Genomic DNA, 18,232 nt, shown 5'->3' with positions numbered 1-18,232 from the left:
AAAAAACAACAACAATCACTCAGTTTCAACATGTCCTAGTTGCCTGTGGATGACACTGTTATGGAGGGGGATCTGTGGATGACACATACCGTATATAGCATCTTATGCTATATGTGTCATCCACAGATCCACCCCATGACAGTGTCATCCACAAATCCCCCTCCATAACAGTGTCATCCACAGATCCCCCTCCATAACAGTGTCATCCACAGATCCCCCTCCATAACCGTGTCATCCACAGATCCCCCTCCCTATAACAATGTCATCCACAGACCCCCCTCCCTATAACAGTGTCATCCACAGGATTTGGAGAAGGGGCAGAGGGATAGCAGAGCAGGGAGAGGCTGGTGCTGCTACTAGGGGGTCATACTATGGGGGAGTAATAAAGCCCACCATAATGCCCCCCCCAGTAGAAATATTCTTATAATAAGACAGTGCAAAAAATACCCCCTTGTAATGCCCCCAGTTGAGCTAATGTCCCCATAGTGCCCCCATAATGTGCCAGTATAAAATACCCCTATATAGTGCCCCCAGTAAATGCCCCATAGTGCTCCTCTCCCCCTACCTCCTAGAGCTCCCCATAATGTACCAGTATAAAATGCCCCATATGTAGTGCCCCAGTAGATGCCCTCAGTGTCCCCCATAATTTGCAAGCATAAAATACCCCTTCTTAGTGCCCCCGGTAGATTAACCCATTAACTCCTCCCCCCCCTTCCCCATAGTACCCACCATAACGTGTCCCAGTATAAAATGCTACTGTACAGAGCCCCCCATATAAAATACCCCTTCTTTGTGGCCTCAGATGCCCCTATAGTGCCTACCCCCATCATGTGCCAGTAACAAGAGCCCCCCAATGTGCCAGTAACAAGAGCCCCCCAATGTGCCAGTAACAAGAGCCCCCATCACGTGCCAGTAATAAGAGCCCCCCATTATGTGCCAGTAATAAGAGCCCCCATCACGTGCCAGTAATGAGCCCCCATCGTGTGCCAGTAATAATAGCCCCCCATCATGTGCCAGTAACAAAAGCCCCCCATCATGTGCCAGTAATAAGAGCCCCCCATCATGTGCCAGTAATAAGAGCCCCCCATCACGTGCCAGTAATAAGAGCCCCCCCATCATGTGCCAGTAATAAGAGCCCCCCATCATGTGCCAGTAATAAGAGCCCCCCATCACGTTCCAGTAATAAGAGCCCCCCCCCCATCATGTGCCAGTAACAATAGCCCGCCCCATTATGTGCCAGTAACAATAGCCCCCCCATTATGTGCCAGTAACAAGAGCCCCCCATCATGTGCCAGTAACAAGAGCCCCCCATCATGTGCCAGTAATAAGAACCCCCCATCATGTGCCATTAATAAGAGCCCCCCATCATGTGCCAGTAATAAGAGCCCCCCATCATGTGCCAGTAATAAGAGCCCCCCATCATGTGCCAGTAATAAGAGCCCCCCATTATGTGCCAGTAATAAGAGCCCCCCCATGTGCCAGTAATAAGAGCCCTCCCATGTGCCAGTAACAAGAGCCCCCCCATCATGTGCCAGTAATAAGCCCCCCCAATGTGCCAGTAACAAGAGCCCCCATCATGTGCTAGTAATAAGAGCCCCCCCAATGTGCCAGTAACAAGAGCCCCCCATCACGTCCAGTAATAAGAGCCCCCCAATGTGCCAGTAATAGGAGCCCAGACCCCCATCACGTGCCAGTAATAAGAGCCCCCCATCACGTGCCAGTAACAAGAGCCCCCCCATCATGTGCCAGTAACAAGAGCCCCCATCATGTGCCAGTAATAAGAGCCCCCCCAATGTGCCAGTAACAAGAGCCCCCATCACGTGCCAGTAATAAGAGCCCCCCATCACGTGCCAGTAATAAGAGTCCCCCATCACGTGCCAGTAATAAGAGCCCCCCATCATGTGCCAGTAATAAGAGCCCCCCCATGTGCCAGTAATAAGAGCCCCCCCATGTGCCAGTAATAAGAGCCCCCCCATGTGCCAGTAACAAGAGCCCCTCATGTGCCAGTAAGAGCCCCCCATCACGTGCCCGTAATAAGAGCCACTTCATCATGTGCCAGCCCAATAACAAGAGCTTAGAGCCCCTCCAATATGCCAGTAACAAGAGCCCCCCCAATGTGCCAGTAACAAGAGCCCCCCTAATGTGCCTGTAAAACTATTGTACTTGCAATACGATGCAGGCCTCTTCCGGCCTGTGTCCCGTGCTGTACGGCTCAAGCGGCTCGCCTGCGCCGGCCTAGTGCCTGCAGCCTATCAGAGGAAGGGGAAGGGACACGCCTCTCCCTTCCCTGCCCCGCCGCACTAGCACAGGCATCTGTATCGCTGTCCTGAGCGCTCATCTCCCTGTGCCCTGCGGCCGACGCCCTTCCCCCAGCTGCTCAGTTGGGGGGCATTTCAGTTGGGGGGGGGCACAGCATGATAAAGGGGGGGGGGGGGGCCGTGGCTGCACAGACGTGCACGACGCCACTGCACAGACATGACCATACACACTTTAGTCCACATTGGCAGTCACAGTTGTTCAAATTGCCCATGCACATGCAATGAAACTGGGCAATGGACAAAAGCTCTGGGAAAGATTTTCATTCACAAACAATCTTTCTTTAAAAGAATGGTATTTCTTTGGACTACATGGTCCAAAGAAATTTGAAAGAATGGTATTTCTTTTCAAAAGATAATGCTAAGTCATCGGTCAACTAAAATGATAGTTCATTATTACAAACCGGATTCCAAAAAAGTTGGGACACTATACAAATCGTGAATAAAAACTGAATGCAATGATGTGGAGGTGCCAACTTCTAATATTTTATTCAGAATAGAACATAAATCACGGAACAAAAGTTTAAACTGAGAAAATGTACCATTTTAAAGGGTTTCTATCACTTCGTATGACATAATTAGTTGTCAGACACTAGCGATCTGCTAGTGTCTGCTCTGGCCAACCATCCTACTATAATCACTTGTGGGGCAGCGGTTTTGCTAAAAAACTAACTTTTATAAATATGCTAATGAGCCTCTAGGTGCTATGTGGGCGTCATTAGCACCTAGAGGCTCCGTCTACCTTCATACACAGCCGCCGCCCAGCGCGTCCCTCCAGCCCGCCCATGTCCTCCTCCGTGTAACGCTGCGGACGAGTTCTCGCGCATGCGCCGTGCGCGGCTGTATTCGGCGCATTTGAGATCTCAGCTCGGAGCGGTCAGACATTCAATGCGCATGCGCGGCTGTATTCGGCGCATGCGCATTGAATGTCTGACCGCTCCGAGCTGAGATCTCAAATGCGCCGAATACAACCGCGCACGGCGCATGCGCGAGAACTCGTCCGCAGCGTCACACGGAGGAGGACATGGGCGGGCTGGAGGGACGCGCTGGGCGGCGGCTGTGTATGAAGGTAGACGGAGCCTCTAGGTGCTAATGACGCCCACATAGCACCTAGAGGCTCATTAGCATATTTATAAAAGTTAGTTTTTTAGCAAAACCGCTGCCCCACAAGTGATTATAGTAGGATGGTTGGCCAGAGCAGACACTAGCAGATCGCTAGTGTCTGACAACTAATTATGTCATACGAAGTGATAGAAACCCTTTAAGGGAAAAATATGTTGAATCAGAATTTCATGGTGTCAACAAATCCCCAAAAAGTTGGGACAAGGCCATTTTCACCACTGTGTGGCATCTCCCCTTCTTCTTACAACACTCAACAGACGTCTGGGGACCGAGGAGACCAGTTTCTCAAGTTTAGAAATAGGAATGCTCTCCCATTCTTGTCTAATACAGGCCTCTAACTGTTCAATCGTCTTGGGTCTTCTTTGTTGCACCTTCCTCTTTATGATGCGCCAAATGTTCTCTATAGGTTAAAGATCTGGACTGCAGACTGGCCATTTCAGTACCCGGATCCTTCTCCTACGCAGCCATGATGTTGTGATTGATGCAGAATGTGGTCTGGCATTATCTTGTTGAAAAATGAAGGGTCTTCCCTGAAAGAGATGACGTCTGGATGGGAGCATATGTTGATCTAGAACCTGAATATATTTTTCTGCATTGATGGTGCCTTTCCAGACATGCAAGCTGCCCATGCCACACGCACTCATGCAACCCCATACCATCAGAGATGCAGGCTTCTGAACTGAGCGTTGATAACAACTTGGGTTGTCCTTGTCCTCTTTGGTCCGGATGACATGGCGTCCCAGATTTCCAAAAAGAACTTCGAATCGTGACTCGTCTGACCACAGAACAGTCTTCCATTTTGCCACACTCCATTTTAAATGATCCCTGGCCCAGTGAAAACGCCTGAGCTTGTGGATCTTGCTTAGAAATGGCTTCTTCTTTGCACTGTAGAGTTTCAGCTGGCAACGGCGGATGGCACGGTGGATTGTGTTCACTGACAATGGTTTCTGGAAGTATTCCTGAGCCCATTCTGTGATTTCCTTTACAGTAGCATTCCTGTTTGTGGTGCAGTGTCGTTTAAGGGCCCGGAGATCACGGGCATCCAGTATGGTTTTACGGCCTTGACCCTTACGCACAGAGATTGTTCCAGATTCTCTGAATCTTCGGATGATGTTATGCACAGTTGATGATGATAGATGCAAAGTCTTTGCAATTTTTCGCTGGGTAACACCTTTCTGATATTGCTCCACTATCTTTCTGCGCAACATTGTGGGAATTGGTGATCCTCTACCCATCTTGGCTTCTGAGAGACACTGCCACTCTGAGAAGCTCTTTTTATACCCAATCATGTTGTAAATTGACCTAATTAGTGTTAATTGGACTTCCAGCTCTTCGTTATGCTCAAATTTACTTTTTCCAGCCTCTTATTGCTACTTGTCCCAACTTTTTGGGGATTTGTTGACACTGTGAAAATTGGAATCAACGTATTTTTCCTTTAAAATGATACATTTACTCGGATTAAACGTTTGATCTGTCATCTACGTTCTATTACAAATAAAATATTGACATTTGCCATCTCCACATCATTGCATTCAGTTTTTATTCACAATTTGTTTAGTGTCCCAACTTTTTTGGAATCCGGTTTGTACATTTCAAGTGGCGAACTTTCGTTTTGGTTGAAATCATGGCCCTGCCTTCTAGATCTCTGTATACACAGCGCTCGACGAGCGCTGTGTATACAGATCAGGAAGCGCTATGCCGCTTCCTGTCCCTGCCCGGTGGTCATGTGACCGTCGGGGCCAGGAAAGAGCAGGAGCTGTCGGGTCTTCCACAAACCTCGATCAGCCCTGCACTGAGGCTGTACAGTGCTGTATACTGCTGTACAGCCTCTCTGGGGAATGTATTTCCCCTGTAACTGGGGCTACAAAAAAATACAAATAATTAAGTTAAGTGTCCCCCAGAGGTCTTGTATGTGTAAAATAAAATTATAGTGTTTTGAAAAAATAAGAGTTTCACATTTTAAAAAATTACCCCAAATCCATTATTTAAAAAATTGAAAAAAATTGAAAAAAATAAATAAAATAGACATATTTGGTATCACCTTGTCCGCAACTACGGAGTCTATAATATCATATGATCTACCCTATCAGGTGAACGCCGTAAAAAAATAAACATAAACATTGCGCCAAAACAAATTTTTTTGTGAGCTCTCTTCACAAAAAACATAATGTTAATCAATCAAAAAGTAGTATGTACCCCAAAATAGTAGCAATAAAAATGTTACCTCATCCTGCAAAAAATTAGCCCCCACACAAAACCATAGCCAGAAAAATAAAAAAAATATGGCTCTATGAAAATTGCAATACAAAAACATGATTTTTTTCTAAAAATGCTCTTATTGTGTAAAATGTAAAAACAATAACTAAAAAATAAACATATTTGGTATCGCCACGTCCATAACAATTGGCTCTTGAAAAATATCACATGATCTACCCCATTAAGTGAACGGTGTAAAAAAAAAAAAAAAATTATGCCCAAACTGTTTTTAAATTACATCACAAAAAAAAATCAATCAATCAAAAAGTTGCATATACCCCAAAATGGTAGCAATAAAAACATCACCTCGTCCCACAAAAAACAAGCCCTCACACAAGACTATAGTCATAAAAATGAAAAAAATATGGCTCTAAGAAAATGGCAACACAAAAACATGATTTTTTCTAAAAATGTTTTTATTGTGTAAAACGTAAAAAAAAACACTAGACATATTTGGTATCGTTACGTCCGTAATGACTGGATCTATAAATTATCACATGAACATGATTTTTTCAAAAAATGTTTTTATTGTGTAAAACATAAAAAAAAACACTAGACATATTTGGTATCGTTACGTCCGTAATGACTGGATCTATAAATTATCACATGAACTACCCCATCAAATGAACGGTGTAAAAAAAATAAATAGAAAACTGACACCAAACAGCTTTTTTGTGACTTCACCTCCCAAAAATGAGATAAAAAGAAACCAGAAAGCCAAATGTACGCCAAAATGGTGCCAATAAAAACTACAGCTCGTCTCGCACAAAATAAGCCCTCAGGCAGCTCTTTTAAGAAAAAATTTAAAAAAAGTTATTGCTCTTAAAAACCATGACAGAAAAATTCAATGTTAGAAAATCCAGAAGCAGACCCTCCTTTCTGAGCCCTGGCGTATCCACAAATACCAGTTTATGACCACAATTGGGGTGTTACTGTATTCAGGAGAAAGTGGGTAGAAAAATGGGGGGGGGGATATTCTCCTGTTATCGTTTGTGAAAAAGAAAGTTTAGACCTAAAGCACTATTTTCTTGTAAAAAAAAAAAATGTTCATTTCATACGCTTAAGTATTAAAAATTCTATGAAACAGCTGTTAAGTGAAGTGCTTGCTACATCCCTTACAAATTCCTTGGGTGGTGCAGTTTACAAAATGTGGTCACTTTTTGGGGGTTTCACTGTGGGGTACCTCGGGGCCTCTTCAAATGCAGCATGGAGCCCAAAGACCATTCTAGCAAAATCTGCCCTCCAAAAACCATATGGCGCTCCTTGCCTTCTGTGCCTTGCTGTGTGCCCAAACAGCGGTATATGACCACATATGGGGTGTTTCTGTAAACTGCAGAATTAAGGTAATAAATATTGAGGTTTGTTTTGTTATTAACCCTTGATGTGTTCCAAGAAAAAAAAAATGGAAAATCTACAAAAGTGACATTTTGAAACTTCACCTCTTTTTGTTTTAATTCCTGTGGAATACCTAAAGGGTTAACAACATTTCTATAACCAGTTTTCAATAGTTTGAGGGGTGTCATTTCTAAAATAGGGTCATTTACGGGTTGGTTCTATTATGTAAGCCCCACAAAGTGACTTCAGAACTGAACTGGTCCTTAAAAAAGTTGACTTTGGAAATTTTCTTAAAAATTTAAAAAAATTGCTTCAAAAATGTTAAACCTTCTAGTGGCCTAAAAAAATTAAATTACATTACTAAAATTATGCCAACATAAAGTAGACATATGGGGAATGTTAATTAATAAATATTTTATGATGCATCACTATCTGTCTTAAAAGCAGAGAGATTAAAATTTAGAAAACAGTGAATTTTTTCACATTTTAGTTAACTTTTGGATTTTTTTATAAATAAAGTTAAAGCATATTGACTCAAATTTAGCATTAACATGAATTACAATGTGTCACGAGAAAATAGTCTCTAAATGGATTGGATAAGTAAAAGCATATTAGCAGTTAATGTCTACCCCAGGAATCGGTTGATCCGATCCATAGAATGTGATTGAATGTTTGATATATGTAGCGCGATAATATTTGCTTCTCTCATTTGCTTTCGACAGAACTCAAACAAAAGATAATATGTGATAAACCCCCACAAATAGAAAATGGGAATGCAATTAGGAGTCATGAGGTTTATCACAGTGGTGATGCTATTCAATACAAGTGTGCTGATGGATATGAAATAGAAGGGCCAAAAGAAATAACATGCAAAAAGAGTAAATGGCCAGAACCTCCTAAATGCATTGGTAAGTAGTTCTCCATAAAGGCGTGGTCAAATAGCATCTTATGAGTTGCACCCAATAACTGATTATCAAAATACCAGCTAATATTATCAAATAATCTGTAAACCTACAGTAATTGTTAATGTAAGAGTTCTGCAAGATCAGAAAGCTTTTCAACTAGAAATCATCTGTGAATTTAGTTTAAGACATAAAAAGATACAAAAAAAAAATTGTACTGAAGCTCTAGTAAAAATCTAGAATCTGAATGTTATAAAAAGCATATATGTAAAATTGATTCAAATTTCTGGTTCCAAGCATTGTAAATAATGCATCTCTATAATGGGTTAAAGGAAATATTATACTGATGACTTTATATATTTCTGTGCAGTCAACAACAAATATTGCCAAACCCCACCAGTATTAATCAAAGGTGAACTTGTTGAAATGCCATTGGCCAGCTATGAAGATGGCTCCTCCGTGGAATATAAATGCCACAGCTTCCACCTAATGGAAGGGTCTAAAACTGTGTACTGTGAACGTGGAGCCTGGTCAGATCTGCCTAAATGCTTAAGTAAGTAAGAGATTTATGGAGTGTGTCTAGTATAAAATGCATCATGCGATGAGCATCATAGAGTATACAGTCAGGTCTATAAATATTGGGACATCGACACAATTGTAACATTTTTGGCTCTATACACCACCACAATGGATTTGAAATGAAACGAACAAGATGTGCTTTAACTGCAGTCTGTCAGCTTTAATTTGAGGGTATTTACACCCAAATTAGGTGAACGCTGTAGCCATTACAACAGTTTGCATATGTGCCTCCCACTTGTTAAGGAACCAAAAGTAATGGGACAATTGGCTTCTCAGCTGTTCCATGGCCAGGTGTGTGTTATTCCCTCATTATCCCAATTACAACGAGCAGATAAAAGGTCCAGAGTTTATTTCAAGTGTGCTATTTGCATTTGGAATCTGTTGCTGTCAACTCTCAAGATGAGATCCAAAGAGCTGTCACTATCAGTAAAGCAAGCCATCATTAGGTTGAAAAAACAAAACAAACCCATCAGAGAGATAGCAAAAACATTAGGCGTGGCCAAAACAACTGTTTGGAACATTCTTAAAAAGAAGGAACGCATCGGTGAGCTCAGCAACACCAAAAGACCCGTACGACCGCGGAAAACAACTGTGGTGGATGACTGAAGAGTTCTTTCCCTGATTGAAGAAAACACCCTTCACAACAGTTGGCCAGATCAAGAACACTCTCCAGGAAGTAGGTGTATGTGTGTTAAAGTCAACAATCAAGAGAAGACTTCACCAGAGTGAATACAGAGGGTTCACCACAAGATGTAAACCATTGGTGAGCCTCAAAAACAGGAAGGCCAGATTAGAGTTTGCCAAACGACATCTAAAAAAGCCTTCACAGTTCTGGAACAACATCCTATGGACAGATGAGACCAATATCAACTTGTACCAGAGTGATGGGAAGAGAAGAGTATGTAGAAGGAAAGTAACTGCTTATGATCCTAAGCATACCACCTCATCAGTGAAGCATGGTGGTGGTAGTGTCATGGCGTGGGCATGTATGGCTGCCAATGGAACTGGTTCTCTTGTATTTATTGATGATGTGACTGCTGACAAAAGCAGCAGGATGAATTCTGAAGTGTTTCGGGCAATATTATCTGCTCATATTCAGCCAAATGCTTCAGAACTCATTGGACGGCGCTTCACAGTGCAGATGGACAATGACCCAAAGCATACTGCAAAAGCAACCAAAGAGTTTTTTAAGGGAAAAAAGTGGAATGTTATGCAATGGCCAAGTCAATCACCTGACCTGAATCCAATTGAGCATGCATTTCACTTGCTGAAGACAAAACTGAAGGGAAAATGCCCCAAAAAAACAAGCAGGAACTGAAGACAGTTGCAGTAGAGGCCTGGCAGAGCATCACCAGGGATGAAACCCAGCGTCTGGTGATGTCTATGTGTTCCAGACTTCAGGCTGTAATTGACTGCAAAGGATTTGCAACCAAGTATTAAAAAGTGAAAGTTTGATTTATGATTATTATTCTGTCCCATTACTTTTGGTCCCTTAACAAGTGGGAGGCACATATGCAAACTGTTGTAATTCCTACACCGTTCACCTGATTTGGATGTAAATACCCTCAAATTAAAGCTGACAGTCTGCACATCTTGTTCGTTTCATTTCAAATTCATTGTGGTGGTGTATAGAGTCAAAAATTTTAGAATTGTGTCGATGTCCCAATATTTATGGACCTGACTGTATGTTATAACCTTGATCATAACAATTCTAACATTCACTAAAGTCGGTGACAATTTAGCACTCATGCACACAGGAAAGCCGAATAAACGTCAGCCCATTGAGTCACTAAAGGACTCATTATTTATGCTATATAGCACCTCAATGAAGGGCTATACTCCACCCTGAAAAAATAGCTGCACAATACAGCAAGACATGATATTTTTGTAATACTTGAAACATGATTACTTCCCATACTTTGACTATTGTTTAAAAATGTAATATACATTGATATTTCAAGTTTATTGGAAAAATCCTGAAACTGTACATGAAGGAACTTGTTTTTGTTAAATTTACTGGTTGGCATTATATGGTATTAAAGCAAATGCAAAAACAGGCGATGAACATGTTGGTGGTTTTGAGATATTAGTCAGCTGAATGCTCATTCAGTCGACATTGATCTCTTCTGATCGCCCCATATTTATATGCTTAGCTTATATGCATGTGTTGTGAATGATAAAGGGCAGAAAGCTGCTGCCATCTCCCTGGCGGTGGCTAATCTCGCCAAGTACAACATGCTCATCCCATATTTCCCCCAATATCTGAGATTGGGGTACAGTTAGGAAGCCACCATACATCTAGTTTCTATGGCCAGCCTTAGACATTAACATATAGAAAAAAAAAAATAGAAATGACTATGTCAAGGGTTTAAGTAAGGTTGGATACAAGAGCGGATTATCTACATTTGGCAGAGGGAAAAAAAGTCAGTGACTGGTAACTCAGGAATGACATTTGGAAACATATGAAATATTTTAGATTTTGGGGGTTTGAAAAAAACCTACCTTTAAAGGGACTGTCCCATCTCAGCCTTTCATGGCCAAGCTGGAAATAAACCACAGCCTGCGGAGGCAGAGTTACAGAAATGGCCGAGCGGGCAGCACTCTGCTATTTCTGTGACTCCCAAAACACTGAATGGAAGCTACTCAGACAGCATGGAACACCAAGCTATGTTATTTCCATAACTCCAGAGATACGCTGTTTGCCTAGCTCCCATTCACTGCTAGGGGAGTTATGGAAACAGCAGATCACCAGCCACCTAGCCTTTTCTGTAATGCTAGTGCTTACTGTGGGTATTCCCATTTTGGTAATGAAAGGCCAAGATGGGGCAACCCCTTTAAGTTATATGCAACTTCAGTATAGGCTATATACCACAAACATAATGAGCACTTGACATATATGATGGAAACATCATATAGGCATACAGTTAAAGGCATCTGGGACATACATTCAGAAGACTGTATCATATGGTCAGGGGCAGACTGGCCATAGACTACATGGAAACTTCCTGGTGGGTCGATGCCCAGGTGGCTTCCTGAGCCCTTCTCACTGCTTCCAGCCAGTCAACTTATGATCTGACCTTCCCAGGGTGTCAAGTGCTTATGTACCTCCTGAATTCAGCAGTATTGCTATCCTGAGGCAGCTGGAGTAGGAGGGTAGAACATGGCAGCTGGAGCTGTCCACCACAGTGGGGCAGCTTCTGGGGAGGCATTTTGTGCTGCCAGGGAATTATTGTGTAGTGCACTTTGGTATTTCCTTCTGCTGGGGCAGTATATTGTGTTGCGTTATGGTATTACTGGCCCCATCTACTTGTATTGACCATGCCTGGGGCAGTATATTGTGTTGCAATATGGTATTACTGGCCCCATCTACTTGTATTGACCATGCCTTTTGTCAATTTGGAAATGCCTACAACATGAGGCCAATTTAGTTTTTTTTCCAGGGTCACTTTAAGTTCCCAGTCCGCCCCTGCATATGGTCACGCTGAACATAATTGTCAAACTTGGTGTAAACCTACTCCAAGCGTCACCATTTTATTTGATTGTTGTGGAACATGTGCAATTCAATCAGCTTCTCTGGGTGTGGCTTCAACAATAATCCAAACATATACAGTTGTGTTCAAAATTATTCAACCCCCACTGAAATTGAGTGTTTTGGCCAGTTTGACATGGATTTTGATCATTTTAGTCATCTTGTTTACAATTAAATCAAAGAGGCACTTGTAAGTCAGACAAATATAACATAACATTTACTGTATAATGAAATAACCACAAATGTCTTTTCTGTGCTCGGTTTTATTCAACCCCCAAGTGACATTCAATCTTAGTACTTAGTACAACATCCTTTTCCAGTTATAACAGCTTTTAAACGTGAAGCATAGCTTGACACAAGTGTCTTGCAGCGATCTACGGGTATCTTCGCCCATTCTTCATGGGAAAAAGCCTCCAGTTCAGTCACATTCTTAGGCTTGCGCGCTGCAACTGCTTTCTTTAAGTCCCACCAGAGGTTCTCAATCGGATTTAAGTCTGGTGACTGCGATGGCCACTTCAAAATGTTCCAGCCTTTAATCTGCAACCATGCTCTAGTGGACTTGGAGGCATGCTTGGGATCATTATCCTGTTGAAAGGTCCAACGTCTCCCAAGCCTCAGGTTTGTGACGGACTGCATCACATTTTCATCCAATATCTCCTGGTACTGAAGAGAATTCATGGTACCTTGCACACGCTGAAGCTTCCCTGTACCTGTAGAAGCAAAACAGCCCCAAAGCATGATTGACCCCCCGCCATGCTTCACAGTAGGCAAGGTGTTCTTTTCTTCATAGGCCTTGTTCTTCCTACTCCAAACATAGCGTTGATCCATGGGCCCAAACAGTTCTAATTTTGTTTCATCAGTCCACAGAACACTATCCCAAAACTTTAGTGGTTTGTCCACATGACTTTTGGCATACTGCAGTCGGCTCTTCTTATTCTTTGGAGACAGCAAGGGGGTGCGCCTGGGAGTTCTGGCATGGAGGCCTTCATTATGCAGTGTGCGCCTTTTTGTCTGAGCTGAAACTTCAGTACCCACATCTGACAAATCTTTTTTCAGTTCCTCAGCAGTCACACGGGGACTTTTCTCCACTTTGCGCTTCAGGTAGTGCACAGCAGTCGAAGTCAGCATCTTCTTTCTGCCACGACCAGGTAGCGTTTCAACAGTGCCCTTTGCCTTGAATTTGCGAATGATGCTTCCTATGGTGTCTCTTGGTATGTTTAACATCTTTGCAATCTTCTTATAGCCATTGCCCTTCCTGTGAAGAGAAATCACCTCTTCTCTTGTCTTCCTGGACCATTCTCTTGACTTCACCATGTTTGTAAACACACCAGTAAATGTCTAGAAGGAGCTGAGTATAGCAGTCCTTTTAAATCTGCCTAATTGGTGCTTATTATGCTTGATTGCTGCTCCTTGACATCCACAGGTGTTTTCAATACCTGATCGAAAACACTTGAATGAACCTCTGTTCTTAAGAGTGGTAGTCTTTAAGGGGTTGAATAATTGTGTCAATGAAGAAATCACAAAAAAAAACATTTAATACTGTATTACAAAAACAATTGATGTCATTTTAGTTGCATTTGGTTCTTTAAAAAGTCCTTGTAAGATTTCATTCTGAACACAATTACAAATGTACACTAAATTCCCTAAAACCCTTTACAGCATTGGGGGTTGAATAATTTTGAACACAACTGTACATTTAAAGACGTTGTCTAACCTTGAACATCTACCATCTGTCCATTTAGATTGGACTGTTACATGAATTTACATGCTTCCTTGAAACACACTGGTATTTCATAATCCGTAGAGCCCTGCACCCTGACTGTGGCTGACATGAAAGAAAGGAACTTGGAGCTTCAGTGGAGTTCAGACTTGCACTCAAAATTTTTACATGGTGACATGGTGGAATTTCAGTGCATGGACGGGTTTGAGTTGCCAATGTACACTGAAGTAAAAGGACTCTGCAAAAATGGTCAAATTCAATATCCTACCTGCAAAAAGAAAGGTAAGAAATAAACACCATAGTTATTATCTCTCAATGTTATAATCATGAGTTGACTTACACAAATCTCTATTTTTTCTAGAGTGGTTGAAATCTTGTGGTCCTTCTCCTAAAGTAGAACACAGTATAAATAATTCCTCACAAGAAATGTATGAATCTGGCTCTTTGGTTGTGTACCATTGTTCAGAATATCACTTCTTAAATGGCCACAGTACTATTCAGTGCTCAAATGGGCTCTGGGAATCTCCACCAACTTGTATAGGTAAAGTACACTTTTGTACATTTTGTACAAAATACTAGTGTATTTTGTACACTCACATATAATGGCATGAGATAAAGACATCATCATCAGGGTTTGTATAACACAAAATTCCTGCTGTTAAGTGTGGTTTGCAAAAAAAAAAAGTTCTTCTACTCACCTAATCCCCGCCATTCCAGTGCGACTATATTGCAGTTTCTCATCAATCTCTGTTTACGTAGCTACAAAGACTGGTGGGGACCATTGGCTCTGGAGTGATCAGAGATATAAAGCCCTCTAGGGGGATTAAAAATTGAGGGGGAAAAAAAGTAAAGAATTTTTTTAAAAGTATATAAAACAAATAAAAAATTTGGCCTTCCCCTTTTTCCATTCTACACATAAAAATCTATGAACAATTAAACAATATGGATCATTAGCATTGCTGTGTTTGTAAATGCCTGAATTATTAAAATATAAAAGTACATATTTATCCCATACGGTGAATAGTGTAATGAAAAAAAAACTTTTTTGGAGTCACTTCACCCTCTAAAAATTTGAATAATTAGTGAACACTAAATATTAAGTGGTGCTACTAGGGAGTAAAACTTCCCCACAAAAAATATGCTGGATTTAGCTATGTGAACATAAAAATAAAAAAAAGTTATGGCTCCTGAAGGCAGGGAGTAAAAAAGAAAATGAAGAAATAAAAAATGGCTACATCAGGAAGCGGCATATTACAATATGTAAGAATCGGCCTTGATGTCCAGATATTGGAAATTCTGCCACCCTGGTTTAGTACAGTTTTCTCACTGACCGAATGTGGGCCAGCCTGAAACATGGTTGATGAAGGAGCGGTATCTGATCCATCCATCAGCAGTCTCCATTGAATAACACTATGCGCTGTATTAGAAATTTGTGCATGAACAGTGTTGTTGTGCACAGTGTTATTCAAAGTTGATAGATGGGTCGGATCACATGACCCTCAGCCATGTTCTGGATGGGAGTCAGTCAAGAGATTGGAGACAGCTTACAGTCAATGAAGAGACTGTACTGAAACAATTTGCATTACATCTTCATATCAGTAAGTCACTTGTAGTACTATTTAAAGCACTATAGGCTACTTTCACACTAGCGTTTTAGTTTTCCGGTATTGAGATCTGTCATAGGGGCTCAATACCGGAAAAAAACGCTTCAGTTTTGTCCTCATTCATTGTTAATGGGGACAAAACTGAGCTGAACAGAATGGAATGCTCCAAAATGCATTCCGTTCCGTTTAGTTGCGTTCCCATCCCGGAGAGTAAGCCGCAACATGTTGTAGTTTGCTTTCCATCCTGGGATGCGGAGCAAGACGGATCTGGCATGACCGCCAATGCAAGTCAATGGGGACGGATCAGTTTTCTCTGCCACAATAGAAAACCATGTTAAAGATAATACAACTTGATCCGTTCATAACAGATGCAGATGGTTGTATTATCAGTAACGGAAGCATTTTTGCTGAACCATGTGGGATGCAGTAAAAACGCTAGTGTGAAAGTAGTCTTAGGGAAAAATGTCAAATGTAACAAGTGGCCAACTCCTCTTAAAAAAAAAAAACGGTTGTGAATCCACAACAGCATCCTATCTGGGCTGCACTTCTTGGGTCCTCTACCTTTATAAATATATTTGAAATACTCTCATATTGGGTGGGTTCACACATAGGTTTTTGGTGCACATTTTGCGTTCAAATCATCAGCTCCAGATGTTAACAGAAGGTCTACGGGAAATATAAAATGCAGGATACACAAGCATTTTTTTAGCTACTAGTGTTTTTGTTAGTTTTTTTTTGTTACGCATTTTTGGTCTCTGGTGTTTTCAAAAAAATGCAGTGATGGATATTTATCAAGAGTGGGGTCTTCTTTCACTTTCTAAAGTGGCTAGAAGCTTCAAAAGTCGTAACTTATTGACCACATATAGTGTGCGCCATAATTTGCAACTTTTGTATGCCATTATTGTGGCATAAAGACATTAGTAAATGCCCCTCAGTCTACTGTAGCTTTTGTCATTTTTTCTAGCATTTTGACATTGACTTCTTTATAGGGAAAAATTGCCAGAAAAAAAAACTTCACACAGTGGTTTGCAAAAAAAAAAAAAAAAAGCCATAAAACCTGCATGCAGTATACAAAAAAATGCAAATGGTGAGTGAAAAACACCAGAGAAAATTTGTGTGAAGGAGTTCTCCCCATAACATAATCTGCTAATGTGTATCATGATGATTTGCCATTTATCACGTCCTACTAATGCCGGACTTTAGAACATTAATATATATCGTCACCTACAAAGTCATCAATCTGTTTTTTCCCCCCTCTCTTTACAGAACCATGCGTTTTATCCACAGACAAGATGGACAGAAGCCATGTGCGTCTGAAGTGGAGCTTTGATAGCAATTATTTTTTACATGGAGAGTTTGTAGATTTCTTATGTAAGCCAGGATATGAAAATTATGAGTATGCAATCACTTTTGGTTTAAGGGGTCAGTGCAGATTTGGGCATCTTACCTATCCAAAATGTATACCAAGGCAAGGATAAATGCACATGATTGGTATTTGAATGTGGTTACAAAAATGTTAATTACTATAATACTTTATAAAGTACTAATCATCAGCTTGTTTTAAGTGGCTATTTAAACATTTACAAATGATGGGCCCCCAACTATCATGAGACTTGAGGCCCCATATTTGGCACTTAGGTATAAAAAGACAGGCAGTCAAACTTCAAAAAAGAAGCAGGGCCGGCGCTTCCATAGAGGCAAGGGGGGCAATTGCCCCCGGGCCCCTGAGTCCTTAGGGGCCCCCAGCGCCGGCCCGCAATACTATTCTATAATTCTTTCTGACCTGGCGGCGCTGCTAAGTTTGCTAGCTGCGCATGGAGTCCCGCTCAGCACTTTAAGAGACTTGACAAACAGTGGCTGTAAGTTAGCGTGCCGTCGCTGCCGCACAGGCAGGCACGTCTTCGATTCTGTCTGCCGCTGCGTTGCCACTGCTCCGCCCCCAGAGCAGAGAAGAAGGAGCGAGCAGCGCCAGCTCCAGCCAGCCATACGGACTCTGCCAGGGAAGGCCCGCCACCCACACACAGAGAAGACTCTTCTGATTCTGAGACTGTGACAGGAGGCAGCGAAGTTGAAGCTCCTAAGTACAACAGTTACTGGTTGGTAGGTAGGTTGGTTAATTAATTATAACAACTTAGTTACTGGATTCCATTCCCACCATCTGACCCGTCCCAGTAGTGCCAGGCCCAGCCAGTGTACTAGCCCGTCCTGGTTCTGTTTTTTGGACTAGAGAAATGTGCATTGGATTGGGGGGGAGGGGAGAGTCATGAGAGAGATGTCTGTGCATGTGCTGGCACTGATGGAGAAATGTGCCATGGGGCCGCCCTGGTTCTGTTTGGACTGGAGAAATGTGCATGGGGGGATGACGACGAATGTCTCTGAGTCATGATAGAGATGTCACATCTCTCTCATGACTCTGAGTCATTCGCCCCCCCCCCCTCCCATGCACATTTCTCCAGTACAAACAGAACCAGGGCGGCCCCATGGCACATTTCTCCAGCAGTGCCAGCACATGCACAGACATCTCTATCATGACTCTGAGACATTCGCCCCCGCCCCCGCCCCCATGCACATTTCTCCAGTCCAAACAGAACCAGGGCGGCCCCATGGCACATTTCTCCAGCAGTGCCAGCACATGCACAGACATCTCTCTCATGACTCTGAGACATTCGTCTGTCCCCCCCCCCCCCAATGCACATTTCCCCAGTCCAAACAGAACCAGGGCGGCCCCATGGCACATTTCTCCAGCAGTGCCAGCACATGCACAGACATTTCAGACGAGAGATGTCTGTGCATGTGCTGGCACTGCTGGAGAAATGTGCCACGGGGCCGCGGCTGCCCTGGTTCTGTTTGGACTAGAGAAATGTGCATGG

General features: G+C 42.3%; 1 protein-coding gene across 1 annotated transcript in view; it reads left to right on the top strand.

Annotated features, from left to right (window-relative positions):
* The window catches only part of F13B (coagulation factor XIII B chain), a 94,526-nt gene extending 77,497 nt beyond the window's left edge, over positions 1-17,029 (top strand). The window contains exons 7-11 of the mRNA XM_040408049.1: positions 7,751-7,936; positions 8,301-8,483; positions 13,843-14,040; positions 14,120-14,299; positions 16,629-17,029. Of these exons, the coding sequence (XP_040263983.1) occupies positions 7,751-7,936; positions 8,301-8,483; positions 13,843-14,040; positions 14,120-14,299; positions 16,629-16,840 (959 nt within the window). The 3' untranslated portion in view covers positions 16,841-17,029. The remainder of the gene's footprint in view (positions 1-7,750; positions 7,937-8,300; positions 8,484-13,842; positions 14,041-14,119; positions 14,300-16,628) is intronic.
* The last annotated feature ends 1,203 nt before the right edge of the window (positions 17,030-18,232 follow it).

The sequence above is a fragment of the Bufo bufo genome, chromosome 9, assembly GCF_905171765.1.
Source record: "Bufo bufo chromosome 9, aBufBuf1.1, whole genome shotgun sequence".
In the NCBI taxonomy this organism is placed as follows: domain Eukaryota; kingdom Metazoa; phylum Chordata; class Amphibia; order Anura; family Bufonidae; genus Bufo; species Bufo bufo.
Note: the sequence above shows the minus strand (reverse complement) of the source record. Positions and strands in the feature narration are given on the sequence as shown.